General features: G+C 44.9%; 1 protein-coding gene across 6 annotated transcripts in view; it reads left to right on the forward strand.

Annotated features, from left to right (window-relative positions):
• The window catches only part of AP1B1 (adaptor related protein complex 1 subunit beta 1), a 1,110,789-nt gene that overhangs the window by 56,114 nt on the left and 1,027,795 nt on the right, over positions 1 to 26,880 (forward strand). For 5 of the 6 annotated variants that reach the window (XM_044068431.1, XM_044068429.1, XM_044068433.1 and 2 more), the window contains one exon: positions 14,487 to 14,541. In XM_044068431.1, coding sequence (XP_043924366.1) covers positions 14,505 to 14,541 — 37 coding nt within the window. In that variant the 5' untranslated portion in view covers positions 14,487 to 14,504. Of the gene's footprint in view, positions 1 to 14,486; positions 14,542 to 20,101; positions 20,190 to 26,880 lie in introns of those variants that run through there. The other variant, XM_044068434.1, reaches the window with a different exon arrangement.

The following is a 26,880-nucleotide window of genomic DNA, read 5'->3' on the forward strand; positions in this document are numbered from 1 at the left end:
AAAGGGTTCAGGCAGTCTCAGCAGTTTTGTTTCATTTGCTTGGGGTTCTCAGGGCAAACCTGTTTCAAAACAAACTATTTCTAAGTGGATTGGTTTTTGTATTGCTTTCTGTTATTCCCATCATGGTAAGGAGATTCCAGCTGGGATTAGGCCTCATTCCACTAGGGCTACTGCCACTTCTACAGCTTTTTTAAGGGGGTGGCTACTAAAGATATTTTGGAGGCAGCTACTTGGAGTTCAGTGCATACTTTCTCTAAGCACTACCACCTTCCACTTTACTCTAAATCTAGGGCTGGATTTGCCACTGCAATTTTACAGGGCATTTTGGCAGCTCCTAATGCTTTATAGTTTTGCCATCCTCCCTTACCTCTGCTTTGGGATTCTACCCATATGTAAGGACTGCAGCAATGTGAGATGAAGAACATAGTACAGTTTTGTACCTACCATAAATGTAGATGTTCGAAGATCCACATTGCTGCAGTCAATTCTCCCTCCTTCCCTCTGTAGTTGGAGGTGGTGGTGTGGTTTGGGTTGTATATATTGTAAATATGGTTAGTGCAGGGGTGGTTGGTTGTTTTTTGCTGTTTTTTGGCTTTGGCCTTTCTTTTTAGGGCCTTCTGACATCTGGGGCAAGAAAAGACTGAGGATATGACGTCGGTCATGCGCTTTTGTACCCTGACGTCCTGATGTCAGTTTTAAGCGCCTTGACCGACGTCAGCCTAATACTTTGGTATTCGGGCCGACCGAGGGCAGCGGATTACCCATATGTAAGGACTGCAGCAATGTGGATCTTCGAACATCTACATTTATGGTAGGTACAAAACTGTACTTTCGTAAAGAAAGAGAAGTTCCGAATGGTCACGCTTCAGTCCATTCTTCCCTTTTTAGGGAAAGGCGATTGGTTGTGCTCCATAGATCTCAAGGATGCATACTATCACATAAATATGAACAGAAGCTCCAGAGATCATCTGCACTTCCGGCTGGGAGCCAATCATTACCAGTTTCGAGCCCTGCCCTTTGGTCTCACTACAGCCCCCAGAGTGTTCACCAAATGCATGGCAGTGGTCACGGCTCACCTGAGACGTCTAGGATTCCAGGTGTTTCCATACCTAGATGATTGGCTCTTCACAGCTACCACCAGGCATCAATTGACTCAGGCAGCACAGTACACTCTGACACTCTGCCATCACTTAGGCATTACAATCAACTTCGAAAAGTCTGCCTTATTGCCATCGCAGCATACCGTTCTTATAGGAGCAGAGTTAGATACCTCAACTACCACTCTGTCTCCCTATCAAAAGAGTCTCTCTTCTCTGCCAAAACGTCAGCTCACTGGTGTCCAAGAACAAAGCTACAGCAGCGGAGGTATTGAAAGTACTAGGTTTGATGGCGGCAGCAATCCTGGCTATACCACTCGCAAGGATGCATATGTGAATTCTTCAATGGCTCCCCTTCGCTCAGTGGTCTTACCAGAAACTACCGATGCACCACATGATTCTTATTACGGAGTCTTGCAGGAGAGACTTTCGGTGGTGGTTGACTTCTGTACGTGTCACAATCGGAAGACCCTTTGTCCCCCCCACCAGAAGCCACTGTGACCACGAACGCTTCCCTGATTGGGGGGGGGGCATTTTCAGGGAAAGACTGCCCAAGGCACATGGGCAGATCAAGAATCACATCTGCACATCAATGTTCTAGAGTTGAGAGTGGTACTTCTGGCATTGCAGTACTTTCAGGACTCTCTCTCCCTCTAGGGACTATTGCAATTCAGACCGACAACATGTCCATAGTCTGGTACTTGAACAAGCAGGGTGGAACCAAGTCTTACCCCCTTTGTTGAGAAGCCCTCAGGGTCTGGCAATGGGCTGTGTTGTCCCAGCGTTTTCTGTTAGCAAAGCACATCCCGGAGAAATCCAACATGATAGCGGACAAGCTAAGCAGGGCAATATTACTCCCTCACGAGTGGCCTCTCAAACAGGTTGCGGAATTGATTTTCTGCAAATGGGGCCAGCCTTGTGGCGACCTTTTTACCAGCCAAATCAACTCAAAATGCATAAGCTACTTTGCCCTAATACTACCCCCCCGGTCACCCCCCCCCCAGAAATGCACTTTTACACGATTGGCCCCCCAGGTCTCCTCTATGCATTTCCACCCTTCCCATTAATAGCCAGATTTTTACAGAAAGCAAAATCACTGGGAAGGACTGTTATACTCCTAGCCCCCTACTGGACTTGACAGATTTGGTTTCCATTTCTCCACCATCATCTGTTGGAAGATCCATGGATCCTGGACCCAGTTCCGGACCTTCTGACTCGCCCGTCAGGGGATCCTCATCCTTCTCTGCAGTCCTTGAAACTGACTGCTTGGCTAAGCCACTTCCCTAATTGCCAGGCTTCATTCAATTTCAGAAGATACAAGACAGATTTTCTTATCTTCTCACAAGCCATCTACCAGGAAATTATTTTGCAGTAAATGGAAAAGGTTCTCAATTTGGGCCAACGCGCAGAACGTTGACCCTTTCCGAGCTCCTCTATCTTCGATTTTAGAATTTCTAACAAAAATTTTTAAGGAAGGGGCAGCAGCTGCTGCAGTTCGAGTTCAGTTAGCTCCTATCTCAAATTTTCACCTTGGTCTTGGTAGCTCAAATATTATGAGCCATAAATTATCTAAAACCTTCCTTTAAAGGACTTCTTCATATGAGACCTCCGATCAAAATTCCCTTTTCTCCCTGGAATTTAAACTTTATGCTGTCTCAGATTATTCTTCCCCCTTTTGAACCAGCATCTTCTTGTGATTTAAAATTTTTATCTTGGAAAACAATTTTTCTTGTGGCCATTATGTCTGCCCGCAGAGTGTCAGAACTTCAAGCATCATCTATCAGACCACCATACATGCTCTTCCATACTGATAGTCTCTCTCAAAACAAACCCCTCATTTTTATCTAAAGTCTGTTCTGAGTCAAATATCAATCAGGTCATTGAACTACCAGTCTTTTTCCTGACCACTCTAGCAAATTGGAATATATGCTGCACAAACTTGATGTTCACAGACAGCTTAGATTTTATCTTGACAGAACTAAAGACATTAGGAAATCAGACCAACTTTTTGTATCCTTCTCAGAAGCAAGAAAAGGCAATCCCGTGGCTAAAACAACTTTATCTAAATGGTGATCCGATTGTATATCTTTTGATGTAATGTGATCCTATCTCGCCTACATTCTGTACTGATGGGTTCGGAGCCGATCCTCGGCTCCGACTTGGCACGCTATACTATAGAACGAAGTCTCTTATTGGCTGAGCTATCCAACATCCCAGGATGCACCACCACTGCTTATCCAGATCTCGTTTGCAGCTTCTACAGCAAAGACGTGGTCTCGGACTTGGCTGAGCTAAGTGTTTGTTACTTTTTTCTGTCAGAAAATTTTTCTAATCTACCCAAAAGCTGTTTTAACAGCTATTCGTTGTTGTGTGACTGATATTTAAGTTTTTTTGTGGTAAAAATTGTCTAGTTTGAGGGAAAGGATCCCGTTTAAGTTAGAGGGGCCTTGCCCTTGCGCGTTGTTGAAAGTTTTTAGTGTGAGTTTTTCTGTGTTAGTCTAGAGTTGGGTCAAATGTTCCCGTTTCAGTTGGAGGGGTCTTGTACTCAATTTACGTATTTCCTTTAACTTTTGGTGTATTTAAAGTTCATATCTGTGGTAGTGATTTCTGTATCAACATGTCAAAAGAGCACAGACCATCAGGGTTCAAAAAATGCTCTAAATGCAGTTACAAAATGTCCATCACGGACGATCACTCTTTGTGCATTTATTGTTTAGGCCCTAAGCATCTTCAAGAGTCATGCAGTGTTTGTCACGCTTTTTCCTCCCGTGTCCTCCAAGAGAAGAAAAATAAATTGATTTTAAAAGGGCTTATCACCCCTTCCTTTGAGGAGGCTTTATCTTCTTCCTCTTCACCTTCAAAGAAAAAGAAATCGTCGGCTCCGACCAGCCCGTTGGAACCGGCTACAAAGAAATCTCGGCAGGCTTCTCCGTCGGCTCCACGGACTTCGGAGCCGAGGGCGGAACGGTCTGCCTCGATGCCTCCAGCCTCAACTCCTCTGGCTACGGAGTCGAAGGCTAGAGCTTAGAGAGGCGGGTCACCTTAATCGGCTCCACTGTCTTCGGAGCCGATGAGAGTTGCCCGCTCAGACTTTTCCCCTTCGGCGCCGAAGTCCACTTCGGCTCCGAGGGAAATTGCAATGGTTGTGGAGTCTCCCTCGGCACCGATATTTATCGAGACTATTCGGATCCGGTCCCCCAGTCCTTCGGAACCGGCAGAGAAGTCGACTCGAGCTCGTTCGATCTCTTCTCGGTCTTCGAGAATGTCGGATTCGGACATAGACAGGGTACTTCAAAGGCTGTTTCAGTCTCCGGTCTTTCAAAAGTTGGTTTCGGCTCCAGCCCAGTCGGCTCCGGAGCCGGTTGCCCACCCTGTTGTCTTGGTTCCTCCAACAGCCTCGGTGCCGTTGGAGTCGGTGCTGGTGGAGCCGGTGGAGGTTTTCGGGTCTGTTCCGACCCTTACTCCAACCCCGCCCTTCGGGTCGGAGTTCGGTACACGGACCTCCTCTGTCGGCCCTGGGGGGTGATGCTTCGGGACCGATGTTTTCGGTTCCGAGCCTCCCTCTCGGTGCGTCGGCTGCGGGAGTGCCGTCTACTGTTGTGGCCTCGGGGGTTGGACCTTCCCAGGACTCTGGGGGTCCCGCCTTCAGGGCCATGAGGAGTGCTTTGGCAAAATCTTCTTTGGCCACCTCCACCGTCTCACTGTCACCTTCCCTTGGCATGGAGACTGGTTCCTTTGTAGTCCCCCTGTCTCAAGACAGCGGAGCCCTCGGGCCTGAGGCCACCCCCATCGGGGGTTCCCTCCTTCCTGAAGGTCCCTCCGAAGCATCTTCGGAGGAACCTCCGAGGAAGAGACAGTGCAAGAGGAAGCACGTCGACTCCCCTGACGAGTGTCTCACCTCGGACACCGACCTCGATGATGCGGAGGGGTCCCCCAAGTCGTCCTCGGATGATGTCTCCTTTGCGGACATTTTGGATATCCTGAAGCAACGAGGCGACTGGCAGTCCAAACCCCCTTCCACTGAGGAGTCTGTATTCCTCAAGGCCTTCGGGGCTCAGCCCTCTGCCTCCTGGGTGTCTCTGCCCTTCGATGAGCTCCTGGATTTGATCTCTCGAAGGGCGTGGGAACACCCGGATTCTGTGGAACCGGTGCCAGCTCGCCCCAATAAATTTCTCTCAGCACCCCCTGAAAAGGATTTTCTCTCCAAAGGTGTGGCTGTAGATGCCCTGGTGGCGGCATCTGCTACCCAACAAGATGTGGCAGAGGCTTCAACGTCCGTTCATCCTCCTAATAAAGAGTCTAGGAGCATGGATCGGTATGGGAAGTGCACCCTTACTTCAGCAGCCTTTACTTTAAGGTCTCTGAATTATTTGACGCACTTCACCAGACTTCAGAGGGATCTGGTCAAGGAACTTTCAGATACCCTCTCTGGTAACTTACCTGAGCAGGTGGCCCAGACGGTTAACTCTCAGCTGGCTACCCTATCATCTTTATCGAACTCGTCCATGAGGCTCATTTCATATGCAGCCAAGGGGGCGAGCAGAGCGGCAGGAACAGGCGTTTCTCTACGGAGACGAGCCTGGCTCCGCCTGTGTCATTTTGCGGAGGCCTTTAAGTCTTCCTTTGCCGACGCTCCCTTTGATGGGTCCTCTCTGTTTGGACCCAAGGTAAAGGACACCTTGACTCGCTGTGAACAAGAGGGTAAGACTTTAACTGCCGTAGGGGCACGGTTTTCCACTCCCTTCAGGCCTTGTCCCAAGGCTAGAAGAGGGGGGAAAATGTGGTTCCGTAAATCTCAAAAGCCTTACTCTTCGCAGCAGAGCGATCCCCCTTCTAGAAGCAGAGGAGGGGGAAGTTTTTCACGAAGATGCCGTCCCAGAGGTGGCGGAGGCCCCCGCAACACTGGAGACCGCGAGTCCTTTCATGGCTCCTCAACCTTCCAGCATCCCTGAAGGAGTGCCCGACTGTGCAGCTCCGGAGCCAGTCGGGGGTCATTTTTCGAAGCACCTAAAGGCCTGGGAGAGTATCACTCGGGACCGATGGGTGCTCCCAATCATTGCCGGAGGTTACACCATCCCCTTTTCTCAACCCCCACCTCCATCCCAAAAAATCCCGGACCCGCCACCCAGTCAACGGGATCTTGCAGCCAACGAAATATCAAAGCTGCTTCAAAAAGGAGCCATCCAACCTGTCCCCGCAGGCCAGACCAGATTAGGGACTTACTCAAGATTCTTTTTGGTGCCAAAAAAGACCGGGGACTTGAGGCCCATTTTGGATCTCAGCAAACTAAATCGTTCAGTGAAAAAGTCCAAGTTCCGAATGGTCACCTTACAATCCATTCTCCCGCTGCTGTAGAAAGGTGTTTGGATGTGTTCCATAGATCTCAAGGACGCCTATTATCACATCCTGATAGATCAGGAGTCCAGGAGACACTTGCGCTTCAGCCTGGGAGATGGTCATTTCCAGTTCCGTGCACTGCCCTTTGGTCTCACCACAGCCCCCAGGGTGTTCACCAAATGTTTGGCGGTGGTGACTGCTCACCTGAGAAGTCTAGGATTCCAGGTGTTTCCATACCTAGACGACTGGCTCCTAACTGCCACCTCCAGGCGTCTACTCTTGCAGAACCTAGCAGCCACTATATCTCTAGGCAACTCCCTAGGAATCACCTTCAATTGGACAAAGTCCGTGTTGCTGCCATCTCAGCGCATTCGGTTTATTGGAGCAGAGATAGACTCAAACCAAATGCAAGTCTATCTTCCTGCAGAGAGGATAGAAACACTACAGTCGCAAGTTCAAGCTTTGCTCCTCAGACGTCGAGCCCCAGCGAGGATGGTCCTACAACTGTTAGGGTCCATGTCGGCCACAGTTCTCCTAGTCCCCTTAGCAAGGTTACATATGAGGATTCTCCAGTGGCTCCTGTCAGTCCAGTGGTCTTATCAGGATCTCCCACTCAGTCACCACATTCTGATCACAGAGACGTGCAAACAGGACCTTCGTTGGTGGCTTCTTTCCTCCAACCTGGATCAGGGGTGACCCTTCGTTCCACCACCCCCAGTGGCCACACTGACTACGGACGCCTCCCAGACAGGGTGGGGGGGACATTACCTGGGCAGGTCAGTCCAAGGCCAGTGGCACTCCGAGAGCCTCCTCCACATCAACATACTGGAAATGAGGGCGGTGCTTCTATCGCTGCAAGCACTACACAGTTACCTCCCCCAGGACACGATTGCCATCCAGTCCGACAACATGTCGGTAGTCTGGTACCTGAACAAGCAAGGAGGGACCAGATCCTACCCTCTTTGCAGAGAGGCCATGAAGGTATGGGACTGGGCGATTGCAACCAAACGTTTTCTGGTAGCAACACACATTCCAGGGAAATCAAATGTGATAGCCGACAAGCTGAGCAGAACTATTCTCTCCCCTCACGAGTGGTCTCTGAACGACAGAGTAGCAACTTAGATTTTCAGGAGATGGGGAACTCCTTGCTGTGACCTTTTCGCAACCCCCCCTCAACACGAAATGCCAACAGTTCTTCTCTCTCATCCTAGTTCCGGGAGAGATACCCAAGGACGCCCTAGTCCAAGCTTGGCCCACCGGTCTGCTATACGCCTTTCCTCCGGTTCCCCTTCTTCCCAAGATGATCCAGAAGGTGATTCGCTTGGAGAGCAAAATGATCCTAGTTGCCCCATACTGGCCTAGTCAAGTCTGGTTTCCCTTTCTTCGCAAATATGCGCTGGACGGTCCATGGTTCCTGGACCAAGTTCCGGATCTCTTGACCCATCAGTCGGGACAGCTACATCAGTCCCTCCACTCGTTGAAGTTAACAGCTTGGCTCCTCCTCCTCCGACCATAGTCAGGAACCATGCTTTGGACCTGGAAGACATGCATATCTTATCCTCTGCCCACAAGACTTCTCTTCCATTTGCTGTTATACATTTTCTGTTATACATTTTCTTAGTAGATTTGCTATTTGGGCCCAACTCCGGGGCTTAGACCCCATGACAGCCCCGGTGTCAGAGGTTCTGAAGTTTTTAGCTTCTCTGTTCAACCAAGGTTGTTCGGTCTCTACCGTCAAAGTTCAGTTGGCGGCTATTTCCAATTTTCATGAGAGCATAGAACCACCTTTGATGAGCAACAAGTTGTGTAAAGCCTTCATGAAAGGTGCTGGGCTGCTACGGCCCCCGATATCTCATCCCGCTCCACTGTGGGACCTTAATGTGGTGTTAGGTGCTTTAACCTGTTCCCCCTTTGAACCGGCAGCAACTTGTGACTTAAAATTTCTTTCTTGGAAGACTGCTTTATTAGTTGCAATTACATCAGCCAGGCGAGTTTCAGAACTTCAAGCCCTATGTATCAAACCACCATATCTGTTTTTTCACAAGGATAGAGTATCCCTCAGACCGAACCCATCCTTTGTTCCTAAGGTTTGTTCTACTTTTTGTCTGCAGCAATCACTGGAACTTCCAGTTTTCTTCCCGAAGTATTCAAACAGAGCGGAGTATATCTTTCACACCTTAGATGTCCACAGACAATTACACTTCTATTTGGATAGGACACACCAAACACGAAAAGCAGATCAATTGTTTGTGTCCTTTTCGGATAATAAATTGGGCAAAGCCATCACGAAAGTCAATATTTCCAAGTGGATCAAAGACTGTATCAGTCATACTTACTTCATTTCTAACAAAGAGCTTATAGCTACAGTGAAAGCTCATTCTACCAGGGCTATGGCTACTTCGGCAGCCTTTCATTCCAAGCTTGCTATTAGTGACATTTGTGCGGCGGCTACATGGTCTTCTCCTCACACCTTTATTTCTCATTACAAATTGGATGTGGCATCTCGGGGGCGAGCTTCCTTCGGTTCCACAGTCTCAGGAGTGTTTTCCAGTGAGCCACCCAGGAATCAGGTGCTAGGGACGCTGCCCCATCAGTACAGAATGTAGGCGAGATAGGATCACATTACATCTTTTAGTTATGTACTTGCCATAACTTCAGATGTATGGGATCCATCTCGCCTACATTCCTAATAACCCACCCTCCTTCCCCCTGCCTTGGAGATCAGAAGAGACTGGACGGTCCGAGTTCAATTGTTTCCTCTCTTGAAACACCTGGCAATATTATATCAACAGTCTATGTGTGTGTGCATGTGTGCGGACAAACAAGATCTGGGGAAGCAGTGGTGGTGCATCCTGGGATGTGGGATAGCTCAGCCAATAAGAGACTTCGTTCTATAGTATAGCGTGCCGAGTCGGAGCCGAGGATCGGCTCCGAACCCATCAGTACAGAATGTAGGCGAGATGGATCCCATACATCTGAAGTTATGGTAAGTACATAACTAAAAGTTCATAAGAATGCCAGCATGCCTTTAACGCATAAACCGAAAGCTCACTCTACCAGAGCTGTCTCTACCTCATATTTGCGCTGCAGCCACTTGGTCTAAGCCTCGTACCTTTATCACACATTACAAAGTAGATAGGGCATCAAGGGACATGTCTTCCTTTGGTTCTACGGTACTGAAGAACATATTCCCATGAGTCACTCAAGGTTGAGGGTGCTAGGGACGCTACCCATCAGTGAGAATAAATGGCGAGATTTAACAACTTCACATATAGAAGTTATGTACTTAACATAACATTCCATGTGAGTTGTTTATCTCGCCTTTATTCTCACGTCCCTCCCTCCTTGCCCCTCCAGGCTGACTTTTGACTTAGAGGCTAGTACCATCCTGGTTATTCAATATTTCTTCTTCCCTTTTGGGAAGTGTTCTTCTTTGATATATATGTATATATGAGGGGTATGTATATGTTGTATATATGTATATACTGTTATTCGCAGCAAACAAGATCTGAGGTAATTCCAGCAGTGCATTGTGGGATAAGGGGCTTGGTCTTGAGCTACTGGCAAACCTTGAGCTTGCTATCGGCCGTGTTGGAGCAGAGGATCGGCTCTGAACCCATCAGTGAGAATAAAGGCGAGATGAATAACTCGCATGGAACGTTATGGTAAGTACATAATTCATGTACCTTATTTATAACTTGAAACTTAAATGTATGATGTTCACCATCTGACATGACGTGCTTGGCCAATGCGTTATTCTCATACTTGGTTCTAATAGAGTAGGTATGCTCCCTTATTCTATCCTTAAACCTACGATTACACTTCCCTACATAAAACGAGGAACATACAATGCAGTGTGCCAAATAAATCCTGTCCTTGGTGTTGCAGTCAGCACATACTCGAAAACAGAACCTACGTCCATCATTGGGGCTGACAAAACTATTATCAGTCTCTGTGTAGTCACAAAAGTTACAATTACCACAGGGGGCAGTACCCCAGACATTGGGACCCCTATGTATATGTCTCTTCTTATCTGGTTAACATAACATCTGTTTCAAATTCCTCTTATTTTTATACCTAAACTTAGGTCTTTCCCCAACTATTCCTTTAATCTTATCAGTAAGAAGTATAGGCCAATGTTTCTTAAAATCTCTTCTTCAAATCTTTGGTCATCATAATTTAGGTGGGATATTCTCATCCCTTGCCCTTTCACTATATTATGAAAAATGTGAGGTGGGTGCATGCTAGTTCGATGGAGAAATGAATTCCTATAGCATTCTTTCCTAAATAAACATGTGCTAAAAATTCCATCAATATCTCGGTCTACCGTGACATCCAAGAAGTCCACAGTAGAGCTAGAATACTTAAAAGTAAACTTCAGAAAATTTGTAGTCCCATGTAAGTATTCTATGAATCTAACAAGATCTATTTCATTTCCACTCCATAACATATAAACATCATCTACAAAATGATTGTAAAAGCTGATCAAGCTAAGAAATTCATGCCCTTGGAGGACAAACATGTCCTCCCAATATGCCAAAACCATGTTGGCGTAGCTATTGGCACATGACGTGCCCATAGCTACTCCCGAGGTTTGGATACAATAACTTCCATCGAAAATAAACACCTTATTTTCGAGGATGGTCTCCATAAGTAAACAAATCAAATCTATTTTATTGCCATCATAGCCACTATGCAGAGATAAGTATTTACTCACATTTTCAATACCTAACTCATTAGGTATGACGGTAAACAAGGATTGAATATCTGTGATCACCACCATAAAATCACAAAATGTTGCATTCTGCTCTACATATGAATACAGTTTCTGTAGAAAATGTTTAGAATCTCGCAGGACTACATTAGACTTTACCAAAACGGGTCTCAGCTGCTTCTCCACAAAAATTGAGCAAGATTCTGTAGCCCACCCAGCACCTGCTACTTCGGTCTGAAAGGGGGAGTTACAGGGTCCTTGCGCATCTTTGGAAGGCCATGAAAACTAGGAATGCAGGGTGATTCAACAATTAAATACTCAGCCAATTCAATATTGATACATTCATTAAATACACAATCATTCACTGTGTTTTTCACACTAGCAATAATATCATGTACTTGTTTGACAGTAATTCTGGCATAACATACGAGATAGAAAGGCAAAGTTTTTTTTTTTTTTTTTTTTTTTTAAAATATACTTTCTTTTCCCTGCACCTGCCTGCCATTGATCTTGTTTCCCTTGTATGTGGTCAGAACATGATTGTAGCATAACTTGCCATCCAAGCAGCCATCAGAGAGATTTTAACTTTAAGCTGTACTGTTAATGTACGTGCCTGTATGCTTCCAGTGGGTGGCCAGACAGTAGGTGTAATGGATGCTTTGCTATCGTAATGTTTTTTCCGTGGTTCCCCCACTTATTGTAAGCAAATGCCACCATCCCATCTCTGGTCTTCGCTGAAAATTGTAGGTGGAATATTCGTCACTGTACATATGCCCCACCTCAGTTTATCCCTGTAATAGAGGGGTGGGTAAGCTTTGTCTACTTGTTCTTCCCCCTCAGCTTGCTGCTTCAGTACCTGGGTCACTAACTGTAGTTACGTAGAAATCTAAACATTTGTTTTCCTTTTTTTTTCCTTCAGTCCTCCTGTTGATATACACTATAAAAATTGTTAGTGATATTTTGGAATTTGTAAAGCACAGTATACAATGGGGAAGAATAACTAATGAAGTAATAAAGCGTTGCACATTTGATGCAGTGTAGTGTTCTTCTGTAACTTGACAGTTTGATGTGGCAGAGTTTGAATACATTTATTACATACCATCTGTATGTTTTTCCTGGGCTGTATGTAGTGGAGATATTAAGTGAGCTTGTGATAAGGATAGTGTTTCACAGCATTAGATGTTATGAGATCAGCTTCACCCTCTTTGTCCATTTGAAATAGACTGTTATTGGGAAGTACAGTCGTCTTCCTTAAGGCTGTTCCTTTTTGAGCTCCTGTTGCTGACTGGTGACACAGATGACTGGATAGAGCAACGTCCGACCCCAGGACCAAATCCAGCCCTCAACGCAACACCATCTGGCCCCCAGAGAGTCTAGGACCAAATCCAGCCCTCGACGCAACACCTGGCCCCCAGAGAGTAACCAAAAATTTTTAAGCAAAGTGAAAAAATGCTATGCCTTTCTCTAGACATGCAAACTTTCCAGCACGTACTTACTTACCTAATTGACTGCAGTTGCACACACCTCTTAAGTTTAGCTGTAAGAAGTAATTGTTCTTTGTTGTTTATAACTTGTAGTCTGTAAACAGTAGTAACTTTTTGCAAGAGTTTGTAATAAGTCATGGCTGCAAGCCAGAATAAAGTTAAATGCAAAGTTGATGTCGAAAACATGCAATTTCGTGACTGCTGTCTTAAGTAAAAATGCCAGTCACCTGTTCCTATTGTTGTAACGACTTAATATGTTTTGAAGTGGCCCGCAGATGGATTAAGAATTTGTGTAGTGGCCCATCCCACAAAAAGATTGTGCACCACTGGGATAGACTTGCATGTGTGCTGTAATTGTAGCTTGTCTATCTAGTTTTGATAGCAAGTTCTTTGGGGAAGCCATTTTAAATGTTTATGTAAGCTCTGCCCTAGGTCAGGAGGCTTACTGAACATGCGCGAGACTACAGTGAAAAATTCTGTTAGAAAAGCACAACAGTACCATTGAAACAACACAGCAGCTAGTAGTCTGACCCTGCTACCAACAACCTGAGACCAAGTAGTGATTCGGGTGCTGGAGAGCCTGAATGAAAGCTAATGTCAGCATTTCTTTTTTGTGGGAGGGTATGAATTTTTGATGTAGGGTGGCCCCGTCCAGTGGAATATGGAGACTGGAGGCTATACATACATACTACTTAGTTCTAACTGTGTGTGGGGGTGGGGGGGGGTTGTTGGAGCAATCATGCACCCTGGAGCATGCTGCGTTTGTCACATATAAGGTATCATTGTTTGCTCTTAGTTGGAGAAAATCCTTTGCGGTGAAATGCAACCTGGAAGACATAATTGCAGAAATAATTAATAATAATTCTGTCTCCACCTGCTTTCCTAACTTTGTGAGAACTTTTGTTAGTGAAAAGAGTAAGGATCTGTGGCAGAGGTGGGAGATGAGCAAAAACATTAGAAGTATAAAACAAACTTTTACGGCAACCATGGTCTGTTTTTCCCATCCAGCCTTCCTGTTTCCTTTACAGACTTGGGTTGCCTGCATTGTATGCCTTTCCACTCATACTCCTGTCATCTGTCAATAATTTTGGAATGTAGTGAAAGCACATGTATAGGATTGTAGTGGTTATCTTGTAAAGTTAGACAAATTTTATCTACTATCAATCCCAAATACACTATTAAATAAACAGCCATAATAAACGTAAGTCAAATGTGATGAGCAAGGCTTCCTAGTTTTGATTCTATACGTAGATACTGGTATATCTGTCTAATTACATAAGTAGTTCATTAAAATGATAGTTTACACTAAATACTGTAAGCATAGGGTTATTTCTATATGTATACCTTCATGTGTTCAAGATGCCTCTTGTCGACTTATGTAATTGAGCATTATGACTTTTCAAAAGCTCTAAAGGATTTTTAATTTAGAATCAGATTTGTCTTTCTTTGTTTATTAATTTCAAAGTGTACTAAGGACAGAAACACGTGGGAGGGTTGACATGAGAAGATCCTGTTTTTTTTTTTTTTTTCTGGCCTTCTGGTCTGCCCAAGTTGTGTATTACTGAGTGAGCAGTGTGCGTTGCACTTCCATTTCTCTTCTGTAATGGTTTGTTATTGAGCCTGGTCTTGTACTTACTCTTTTGTTGTAGCTTCATGATGCTGCAGTGTCTTTTTCAGTACTAAAACAGAAACTCTAATCATTCCTGTTTTGTAGAATATGCATCCCCCCATCCATATAATCTTGGCTCTCAGACTGTTTTTATCTTCTGTTTTTTTTCTGCTGTATTTCCTGCATTAAGTGCTGCCTGTGCGGAAATCCACATTGAGTAACCAAATTTTTGTTTCTCTTTTCAGAGACAGAGAGAGACCAAGATGACGGACTCTAAATACTTCACCACCACAAAGAAAGGTATTTATTGCTCTTCAGAGTTGTAGGATTTTGTGTAAAGTGTTCATGAAATTGTTAGAGTAACTTGATCTTTATTTCTGCTCTCAAATGTATTTTATTTGAATATATTGTATTGGAGAAGGTGTTACAGCACAAGTTCAGTGTTTCTTTCCCTTACCCATGCAGTGCACTTGGGGTAGTGTGTTTTTCTCCTGTGCCAAGGTTTTCATTAAATGTTTCACATTTGTTTGACTAGGTTGGACCTACTGGGAACAGCCATACCTCTCAGCTGATCCTGGTTTTGACTCAAAATTTTAGCTCTGTCCTTCTTAACACTGGTCTTTTGGAGTGAAAGTGGTGAATTAAACTTTATAGCTCAAATTGTAGTCATTATTTATTGACTTTTATTTCAGGAAATGTATATTAATTTACATTTTCTTAATCTGTTAAGTTTATAGTACTAATATTTTAAGTGTCCCTGATTATTTCTGGATTTGTGCCTGATTCTGTTGAGATTTGTCCCCAATTGGTTGAGAGCTATGGGAACGGCTCCTTGTTGTTGTGTGTGTTTTTTTTTTTTTATTTATTTTTTTATTGACCTTTGCAATGACAATCATTATATATTCACTCAGTGAAGGCTGTTAGGTTCAAACCGAGGTCTGCTGTATGTTTGACTCCTTGTCCTAACCACTGTGCTATGGTTCTTTGTTGCCACAGTAGTTTTTGTTTTAATGGTTAGACTTTGTTGATGGCCAGTTTCATTTCCAGACAAACCTACAACATTAAAAAGGGGAGGTATTTTTACAAATTCACTGTTCACCTGGTGATGCTCATTTTCTTGACCATGTTTCTGTGATGTTTGCCTGTATATGCATGTGCATTTTTCAGCTGCAACCAAATTGTTTTAACTGCAGCAACCTGAGTATTATACAGTGACTGGACATTAACATTCAAAAAGTAGCATGCTGATTGGGCAGCCCAATCAGCTACCCATTGTAAATCCGAGCATATGCCGGTGGATAAAGGCCCGGTTGCTTGGACTTTCTTCCATTGGTCTGTGTGTGTCTGTGTACATATAAGAATACAGGGCATAAGTAGCATGTCCTATGCAGACTGCCTCAAGGTCCTGTCCCTGTATCCTGTCTGTTACAGACTATTGACGGAAGATCTATGACTGGTATAAGTCATTCTCAGAACCCACTCCAATGGATGTCCTGCATGGCATGTCCGCAAAACAGACCGTACCAGAATTACCTGTTCTAAAGACAAAACGTTGCCTGTGATACAAGTAGCACCTGCTGGAGAGACTGGTATTTATCCCAGAGACTACCCCTTTTCTGGAACAGATTCCCCATCCATGTGAAGCAGAGTTCCTCCCTTATCCATTTCAAGTGCATGAGGAACAGGAAGTTCATCCCTGGTTTGGCATCTGTGTATGTGTAATGGACTCGGCCTGTAAATGGGTCATCTCCTAGGCCCCTGCTCATAAGTATTTCACCTACCAAGCCTCTGCTTACACTTGCCTAAAGAGCCTTTGGTGCCAACACTCTCAAGACATGGAAACTCTTCTACCTGCAATTCCTTGCCTCAGAAAAGATTTCGTTTGGTGGACAACAGCATGCTCCCACAACAAGGGAATGCCTTTCTCCCCACCCCCCTCTGCCTAGACCCTCACCACAGATGCATCAGACTATGCTTGGGGTGCCCACCTGGATAGCAGGTGCATACAGGGCCAATGGAGCCCACAGCAAATCCCTCTACACATCAATCAAAAAGAGATGATGGCTGTGCAGATGCCTTGATAGCTTTCAAGCCCCTTCTCCCTCCAGGGGCTCTCGTGATCAAAACAGACAACACCACTGTGGTGTGGTACATCAGCAAGCAGAGAGGGACTCACTCCTACCCTCTATGTAGGCTGACAATGACCCTTTGGCACACAGCGTCTGCCATGCAACTACACCTGTTAGCACAATTCCTACCAGGCTCTCTCAACTCTCTGGCAGACCAATTAAGCAGAAATCTTCTGAACCCACACGAGTGGCAGCCCAACAGAAGTACCTTCACCCTAATAACTCAGAAATGGGGAACCCTGAAGGTTGAACTCTTTGCCTCCCACACCAACCATCAGCTCAGTAAATTCTGCACCAGGGAGCATCACTGCATGGCTTGGAAAGTGATTGACCTGTCCTTCCCCTGGGTCAGTCTATTGGTCTATGCCTTTCCTCCCCACCCTGTCATCCCCAGGGTACTGCTCAAAATAAGGGAGGAAAAGCCAAGGACCATTCATATAGCTCCAGACTAGTCCTGGCAGCACTGGTACCCCTTGATGTGCAGCCTGTCCCCGCTACCCCATGGCATCTTCCTCAGATTCCAAACATCCTTACTCAGCAGGAAGGGGAATTCATGCATCCTCAATTGCAGACTCTCAGTTTGGCAGCTTGGCTTATTCCCTAACCATGAACCAATCTGCCAACCTCGGTAAACCGGTTCTAGATGTTATCCATGTGGCCAGACGTCCTAGCACCAGAAAGTGTTATGCTGACAAATGGAAAAGGTTCTGCACCTGGATCCAGACTAGGGGAGCCAATACGGCACAGCCCTCCCTCCCTCCTTCTCCTCCTGGATTATGTAGCTGACCTACTACATAGTGGTCTCTCTTTCACCTCTTTAAAAATTCATGCATCTGCTATTTCTGCTCATTTTCCCACTGAGTAGCTCCTTTTCTCACACCCTTTGAAACCGTTCCTACGAGGGGCTAGCAACGTGAGGCCACCCAGAAAGGCACCAACACCAGCTTGGGACCTTAACTTTGTTTTGGAAAAGCTCACTCTGCCCCCTTTCGAACCAGCTTCTTCTGCAGAGCTAAAATTTCTCTCCTGGAAAACAGCATTCCTTCTGGCCATCACTTCAGCCAGAAGAGTCTCTGAGCTGCAAGTACTCATGGCTGTGGCACTCATCATCATCTTCCATGCAGACATTCCCAGAACTAACCCATCCTTCATGCCCAAAGTGGTATCCACTGTGGCTCTCAACCAATCCATTCGTTTGCCCACCTTTTTTCCCAATCCCCAAGAACAAAGGGGAAAGGATTCTCCACTCTATAGATGTGCACAGTCAGCTCAGACTCTATCTAGACAGGACTAAATCCATCAGAAAGTCTGATCAGTTGCTGGTTAGCTTTGCTGCAGGGGCAGAAGGCAAAGCCATCTCTAAACAAACCATTTCAAAATGGATAGCACACTGCATCCAATTCTGCTACAATCAGCATAGAAAGCCCCCCTCCCCAAGGGGGGGGTCAGGAAACACTCCACCAGAGCAACCTCCACCTCTGCAGCTTTCCGCAGAGGAGTCCCCACCAGGGACATCCTGGAGGCTGCCACCTGGACATCTGTTCACACTTTTTTACCAAGCATTACCACCTGCCTCTGTTCTCCAAATCCAGGGCAGGGTTTGCCTCTGTATTCTTGCAGGGCATCCTAGCCAGTCCCTAGTTGCATTGACTGCCTCCATCCTTTTCCTCAGCTTTGGGAATCAACCCAAGTGTGATGACTGCAACAGTGAAACATGAAGAATATAGTACAGTTGTGTACACTTACCATAAATGTAGATGTTCGAGTGTATTCACTGTTGCAGTCCTAGTTTCCCTCCCTCCATCCCCCTTTTTTCTCTTTCTCCTTTTTTTACCTTTCTAACTTGTGCTCCTTAATTTGCAAGGGACATTTTGGCATTTATTTTCCACTGGTGGGGTTTTCTTCCACCAGTACCTGGCCGCCTACTTGGGGGCTCCTGACAAGTTAGGGCAAGAAAAACTGATATTATGGCGTTGGCTGCCTTACTTTATACTACTGACGACCTGACGTCAGTCTTCAGGAGACGCCAACCGATGCAGAAATACTAAGTCTCTGGTATTTGGGCTGGCTGAGGGCTACCCTGGCAGGGATAACCCAAATGTGATGACTGCAGCAGTGAATACACTAACATCTACATTTATGGTAAGTGTACAGCTGTACTTCTTTTTTTGTCTGCTTGAATACTTATAAATATTAAGAACACGTGGGGATGGGAGTGTTGATAACTGTGGGGTGGATATACTGTTCTTTAGCTCATCTTTTGTCTGATTCTATTATCACCCTTACTGAAAATTCCACTTTGCTGTTTGCTTATGATAAAATAAAGGAGATACTAAGCCTCTTAAGGAAAAGAGCCATCCAGGAAGTCCCACCAGGTCATAGATCTTTAGGGTTTTGTTCTAGCTTCTTTTTGGTGTCAAAGACCAGTCCATCCTAAGGCCCGTTTTATGTCTTGGTTATGTAATTATCTTTATCCAGAAAAAAGTTTTCAAATGGTCAATGTGCAGTGTCCTTTGTCAAAAGGAGACTGGATGTGTTCCTTGGATTTTGAAGATGCTTCCCCCAACACCAAAATTGCAAAGGAGTCCTGAAGGTCTCCATTTCCGGGACAGAGCCAGTCGTTAGTAGTTCAGGATTTGACCATTTGGTCCAACCTCCATCACCAAAGTGTTCACCAAATGCAAGTCTGTAGTAGCAGCTGAACAGAGACTGCAGAGTGCCAATGTTTTATTATTTAGAAGACTGACTCCTTACTGATCCAGCACAGATGTATTTTATAAATGTTGAGTCTCTGTTGAAACATCTTCCTGCTACTAACAATGCATCTGTCTCGCTTTCTGGTTTGGTCACTTAACATTCCTAGGATGTATTTCAGACTTTGCCGTGTATCGGGCTTTTCTACCCAGGAAAGAATTTCAGTGTGACAGATTATTTACATTTGTTCTTTGATTTCTGTCTGCACCAACAGAGGCTTGTCTCAAGCTTCAGTTTTTATCCTCCCTCAAAATTTCACATGAGTATACCAGGTTCACTGATCCCAGCATCTTGACAGTCCTCCTTTTGCTGTATGATTTTTCCAGAGCTTGCCGTTTTCCTCTGCAGTGGTAGCGGAGTCTTACCAATTTTTGAGTGTGGAAGTCAATTCCAGCTTCAGACATGGTTTACCAAAGACGTATATCCTTTAGGGTGGGAGGAAAGCTGTTTATCTGGCAGACTGTTTGTAACAGAAAGAGATACTGTCAGCACGACTGTCTGGAATTTTTTAAGTGGTTTTGTGTGATTTGTGAATGTCAACATGATTCATAATGCTTGTGTTGCAAATGTATTAGAACTGTATGTCATACAAGATGGTTTTGAGAGACCTGTGGAAGAGACATGTTGTAGAGTACTTGGCTTAAAGATGTATCCACAGTGTACCCTACTGGAAAAGAACAGAAATGTATATAAACTATTGTAACAGTGTAAATGTATACGTTTTAACAGTGGGAACTGGCACATAGAAGGTTAACTTGCAAAACTTTAGAAAAAATAGTTGAAATTAAATTTATTTTGTAATCCTTTAATAAAAGAGATGTTATCTTTCAGTTTCAGTGCAACAGGAGACATGATGTCTAGAACTAGAAGTTTTTTGTATTGTCTTTAAATGGGGAGGAATGTAAATTATTTTACGACTTCCCCCATTTGCCTTAGATCTAAGAGAAGTCCTTATTTATGTATTTTCATAGAGAGATGCTAAAAGCTACCAGCTGCAGTGGGGGTTTTCACCTGGGATAGTCAGATGACAAGAAGTGATATCATACTGCAAGTATCCCAACAGAGGTATGTGAGATATTATTTTAAGAACACTCTGTGAGAGATGTAGAGCATTCTGTTTGACCTGACAACAACACATCAGCTAGAAGATCCATTCACCACACTTGCCTTGCTGTAATAGTAAGTTTCTAGGGTATAGTAATTCTTGTAGATGTAGTTAGGAATATAGTAAAGATTAGTTTAGATGTTTCCTGTATTTATTTGAGACTGTCCTGCAAAGTTGTTTTAAATATTTCCTGTGATATTAAACTCTGAAGTTACTGTGATGATTTACTGAGTATTTCCTTGTTCTTTTATTATCTGTTATTAAATATATGTAATCTTTGTGGCTGATATTTGTGAGACATATTTAAGCTCTTGGAGTACTGGCATATTTATTTGGTGACTCTGTGCAGGGCACTCCTAATAGCCTTGCCCTTGGTCAAACTACCATTTCTATTAACAGTAGGCATTACACAGTAAGATTGGACACCCTTTGTTAAGGGCCTTAAAGTAGCTAAGGAGTGGCCTGGTGGCAGTCCGAGCTACCTTATAGTCTGGGCAGAATGGGCATAGCGAGTAAACCTGTGCCAGTCTTTCCCAGGTGTGTGTGTGTGTATAAATCAGACTTCAAAGTGTGTGTGTGTCAGCTACTTGGACAGAGACATGTAGCACTGGTTGGACAGAGAGGGTGCTGGAGGCCTTGGCTTGGACACTCAGCTGAGAGCTGAACTCTGTAGCTGTGACAGAGAGGAGTCTTATTAGAGATCTGGAGAAAGAGGGGAAAAAACAGCCCCAGACTGACTGGTCTGTGTGTGCTGTTAAGGGAAATTTGCACTTTACTGTGTGTGTACTTGTCATCCTCCCAGTGTGTATGTCCCCCACTGGTGGTGAGGATTGAGGCTCCTTGATTACTGGGCCAGTGGTGGAATATCCACATCACATATTAATTGGTTGGCAGTGGTGGGATTTCCACATAGTAGGATTCAGTGGTGTGGATATTGAATTCCTGTAAACAGTGATCACTAAGGAAGATGTTGGTTTACGATGTGGCTGATTTGAGAGTACATCTAAGGATGTCAGCAGAGGAGTATGACAAGCTGACAAGGAGCCAGTTGGCCAAGATGTGCCAAGACAAAGGACTGGTGCATGTCAACTTAACTAAAGCAGAAATAATTGCAGCCTTGGTCACAGCTGCATCACAGACCAGCAACCAGGAGGACAATCAAACTGGCCATGGGAATGTACAACTCTCAGAAAATGGGGCAGCTCAACCTTTCCACAGAGGACTTAAAAATCCATCTGGAGTTAGAAACTTGAACTGGAATCAGCAGAGAGACTGCGGCAGGAGAAACAAATGGAATTAGAAGCAGCAGAGAGACTGAGATGTCTGGAAGCTGAAGAGAATGAGAGGCAGAAGCAACATGAAAAGGAGATGCTTACTCTTCGCTAGGGCCATGGAGGTAATGGGGAAGGGAGTAACCAAACCCCAGAAGCAATAAAGGTCAGTACATTTCTACCCCAATTTACAGAGGGGGATAATTTTGATAGTTTTATTCTTATGTTTGAAAGGGTATGTGAACAGTATAATGTTGACCAAGGACTCTGGGGTACGGTTCCTGACCCTCTTACTCCTTGGTCAAGCTGTAACTATTTCTAAATTGTCTGATACTGATTGCTTAAATTATAATACTGTTAAAAATTGTGTTAGTGTTTTAAGAGTTAACACTTGAAACCTCTAGAAAAAGTTTTGTGAGCATAGATGCAAGGCAGATGAAAGTGTGTGCGAGTATATTGCTGGGTTCAGCACTTATTTTCATAGATGGGTGAGTGGGTGTTGGGTCACCACTTTTGAAGGGCTGGCAGACATTTTGGTGAGGGAACAAGCCCTTAGCACTTTGCCTGAGGACAAAAGGATCTGGTTGGTAGATAAGGCAATGCAATACCACAGATGAGCTGGGGAAAAGGGAGACCTGTACCTAGCAAGCAGGGCATCACTGCACAGGAAAGGGCTACCCAGTGCTGCTCATGAGCCTAAGGGAATCCATGGTGGTCACTCCAGACCACCCCAATAGAGTCTGCCAGTAGCAGGGGAAGCCACTAGTCCAGGTACATGTCCAGGCCCAAGGGTTAAATGTTTTAAATGCAACCAATGGGGCCATGTAGCATATAGATGTCCAGGGAGGCAAGGTGGGGAACAAAAGGGGAGAGTGCCAGAAAATGAGTGACTTAATGCCATCAGTAAGTTGCCTGGAGACAACAAGGGTACCAAACTACCACAATAGGTTATATCCTAGCTTAGTAAATGGGGAAACAGGCCACTGCTAAGAGAGAGAGCCTCTGGCCTAACCATTTTGAAGCCTTCAATGGTTAAAGAGGAGCACTGCTTGCTTGGGCAGTCTACTCCAATCAGAGTTTTAGGAGGGACCCCATTCCAAATGCCCTTTGGCTAGGGTTCACCTTGACTGGGTGGGTGGAAAAGGAAGCCAACAAGTAGGTGTGTTTGAGGCTATCCCTGCAGATGTCCTGATAGTACCTTGTGTGCATGCAGTGACATGCAGTCAGGCTTGAAGACCAGCATGTGTGTCTGGTAGCCTGCGGGGGACCCAGACAGACCACAGACTTGAAGCCAAGACTAGTGTGATGGTTACTTCAGAGAAGGAGCTACCCTGTAGCAGTAAGACTGAAGGTGAGCCACAGCTGCTTGTGGGTACTGGTGCTCCCTTGGACAGAGTGACTGCAAGGGCAGAGGTGAGTAGTAGTACCCAGGCTGACAGTGAGGCACCGTTGTCAGAGAATACCAGACTTTATGTGGAAGAGGAGCTGGGAAGGGTTATAAAGAGAAGAGTTAAGACAGGCTTAGCTCTCGGACCCTACATTACAAGGCCGAGGGAGGTAGCCAGGAAGGTACCTAATACTCAAAGGAAGGGGGAATCTGTATGCTGGGACAAAGGGTTACTGTATAGAGAGTGGACCCCTGAGGGGAGGGCTAGAGGATGAGAGAATACAGCAGTTGGTAGTGCCCAGACCCTACCATCTGGCACTTCTAGCCATAACCCATGATATTCCCTTTGCAGGTCATATGGGCATAAAGCATACTAAGAGATATATTATGCAGAATGTTTATTGGCCTGGGATTTCCAGAGATGTAACAGGGAACTGCAGGACATGTGAGCAGTGCCAAAAGGTAGGCAAGGCAGGAGCCGAGGTGAAAGCTCCTTTGATGCCTTTGCCTGTGACTGAGGAGCCATTTCCGAAGGTAGCTATGGATATTGTGGGGCCTCTGAGTACCCCAAGGTCTACATGGAAAAATTATATCTTGGTGGTAGTAGATTATGCTACCAGATAACCTGAAGTGGTGTCTCTGTCCTCCTTTGAGGCAGAAAAGGTGTCAAATGCTCTGTTAGAAATTTTCAGCAGGGTAGGTTTCCCAAAAGAAATACTGACAGAGGTGCCAGTTTCATGTCAGACCTGCTGTCTTGTCTGTGGAAGCACTGTGGGGTGAAGCACCTGAAGACCACCCCCTACCACCCCCAGACTAATGGTATGTTTGAGAGGTTAAACTCTGCACTTAAGACCATGCTACGAGCATTTGCAGACCAGTTTAAGAGGGAGTGGGATACATATTTACCCCATCTATTGTTTGCTTGCAGAGAGGTGCCCCAGGAATCCACAGGTTTTTCACCCTTTGAGTTGATGTATGGGCATAGGTTGAGGGGACATCCTAGATGTGATTCGAGATGAGTGGGAGGGCGATTGTGAATCCCGCAAGGAGTCTGTTTTGGCATATCTCCTAAACCTCAGGACAAGGCTCAGGGAGCTCATGGGCTTGGCCCATGAAAACCTGGCAGAAGCCCAACAGCAGCAAAAGGTCTGATATGACAGGAATGCTCGAGCTAGAGAGTATGCTATAGGGCAGCAGGTAATAGTTCTCAATCCTGTCAGACACAACAAGCTGCAGGCATCTTGGGAAGGACCCTTCAAAGTGGTAAGGAAGGTCAGATATGTTAACTACATGGTAGAACTGCTAGGCAGGAGGCAGGGGCACAAACTGTAACATGTTAACATGATGAAACCTTACCATGGTAGAGAGGTCCTTGCACTGAGTATTTGCTGTTGACGGCAGGAGGAGTCTGAGAGAGATCTGGTGACTGATCTCCTCAGTGAGGCTTGGACTGGCACCTCAGTGGAAGGGGTAGCAATGTCCCAGCAGCTATCCCTTGTCCAGGTTTGAGAAATCCGAGTAGTGTTACTGGAGTTTGGGGACCTGTTCACTGGGAAACCAGGGTGCACCCACCTGGTGCAGCACCATGTGGATACAGGACTCCAAAGGCCTATTAAGCAGGCCCCTTATAGGGTGCCTGAGAGGGTCAAACTGACTCTGAGGGAGGAGATGCAGGAAATGTTGGAACTAGGGATAATCCAAGAGTCCAGCAGAATGATGACAGCACCAGGTTCTATGTGGACTACAGGAAATTGAATAGTCACACAGAGGCAGATGCTTACCCCATGCTTAGGACAGATGAAGCCCTAGAGCAGCTGGGTTGGGGCTAAGTGACTTACCACTATTGATCTCAGCAAGCATAATTAGCAGGTGCTCTTGACTGCCATCACTAGGAGCAATCACCCTTTGTGACTCCTTTCAGCTTGTATGAATTCACAAAGATACCCTTTGGAACGAAAAATGTCCCAGTGACTTTCCAGAGGCTGGTAGATCATATCCTAGCAGAAGCAGGAGATTTCCCCCTTGCTTACCTAGCTGATATTGCCATTGACAGCCATTCCTGGCAAGAGCACCTTCAGCATTTCAGGGAGGTGCTGGGCAGACTACAGAGGGCAGGGTTAATAATTATGCTCAGTAAATGTCATGTGGGTATGGCAGAGGTTTGGCAGAGGTTTTCTACCTGGGACATAGAGTAGGGAGTAGTAAGATTAGGCCAGAAAGCTGCCAAAGTGGAAGCTATCCAGGCATGGCTTTCCCCCTGTTAACCAAAAAGCAGGTTAGGACATTCTTTGACAGCAGGGTACTACCAAAAGTTTGTCCCCAATTTATAGTACCATAGCTACTCCCCTCACAGACCTGACAAGGAAAAACAAGGCAGGTAAGGTAGTGTGGATCACAGCATGTGAGAAGGCTTTTCAGAAGCTTAAAGGAACTTTGAGAGGACCCCCAGTGTTAGCCAGTCCAGATTACAGCAAAGAATTTGTTCTGCAGGTGGATGCTTCAAACTATGGGGTGGGGGCTGTACTCAGCCAGGTTTCCTCAGAGGGAGAAGAGCACCCAGTGGTATATCTCAGTTGTAGGCTCCAACCCAGGGAGGAATGCTATGCAGCTGTAGAAAAGGAATGTCTAGCCAAAATTCAGCCTTGTCTGTATGGAAGGAAATTCACTGTAGTTTAAGACCACAGTCCCTTAACATGGTTACATCGAGCCAAACAGCAAAATGCCAAGTTAGTAAGGTAGATCTTAGGGTTGTAGGCATATGATATCACAGTGCAGCACTGCAGTGGGATTAGTAATGCCAACGCAGATGGGCCGTCAAGACAGGGAATGAGGTAAGGTATTCCCAGATGGGCTGAACCCACTCAAGCAGTGATTCTCAAGGGTCACTTGAAAAACTAGCTCGAGTCTTTGAGGGGGTGGGGGGATGTAACAAGAGGGGATAGCCAGCACAGCTGTCTGGAATTTTGTAAATGGTTGTGTGGTTTGTCAATATCAACATGATTCATGCACTAGTGTTACAAATGTATTGGAACTGTATTTCATACAAGATGGTTTGTAAAGGTGTGTATTGAAGAGATGTTGTAGAGTACTTGTTTTAAAGATTCATCCACCGTGTAACCCACTGGAAAAGAACAGAAATGTATATAAATTATTGTAACTGTGTAAATGTATACATTTTAATAGTGGGAGCTGGCACATAGAAGGCTAACTTGCAAAACTTCAGAAAGATTAACATCTCTTATTACACTATTATAAAAAATATCTTTCAGTTTCAGTGCAACAGGAGACATAATGTCTAGAACTAGAAGTGTTTTGTATTGTATTTAAATGTGGATGAATGTAAATTATTTTACGACTTCCACCATTTGCCTTGGATCTAAGAGAAGTCCTTATTTATGCATTTTCACAGAGAGATGCTAAATGCTACCAGCGGCACTGGGGGTTTTCACCTGGGATAGTCAGATGACGAGAAGTGATGTCATGCTGCAAGTATCTCAGCAGCAATATCTGAGATATTAATTTAAGAACTCTGTGTGAGAGAGGTAGAGCATTCTGTATTTGTCTTTGCCTGACAGCAATATCAGCTAGAAGATCCATTTACCACACTTGACTTGCTGTAATAGTTAAGTTTCTAGGGTAAAGTAATTCTTTTAGCTATAGTTAGGAATATAGTAAAGATTAGTTTAGAGGTTTTCTGTATTTAATTGAGACTGTCCTGCAATGTTTTAAATATTTCCTGGGATTTTGAACTCTGAAGTTACTGTGCTGATTTACTGAGTATTTTCTTGTTCTTTTGTTATCTATTATTACATATATTTAAACCTGTCTTTGTGACTGATAATTGTGAGACAAATTTAAGCTCTTAGTGTAATGGTATATCCATTTGGTGACACTGTGCAGACCACTCCTAATAGCCTTGCTCTTGGTCAAGCTGCCATTTGGTTTAATAGTAATATTAGACAAATACCACTCAAACAGTAAACATGGGCTTGC

The sequence above is a fragment of the Protopterus annectens genome, chromosome 4.part0, assembly GCF_019279795.1.
Source record: "Protopterus annectens isolate FY-2018-M chromosome 4.part0, PAN1.0, whole genome shotgun sequence".
NCBI classification, from domain to species: Eukaryota; Metazoa; Chordata; order Ceratodontiformes; family Protopteridae; genus Protopterus; species Protopterus annectens.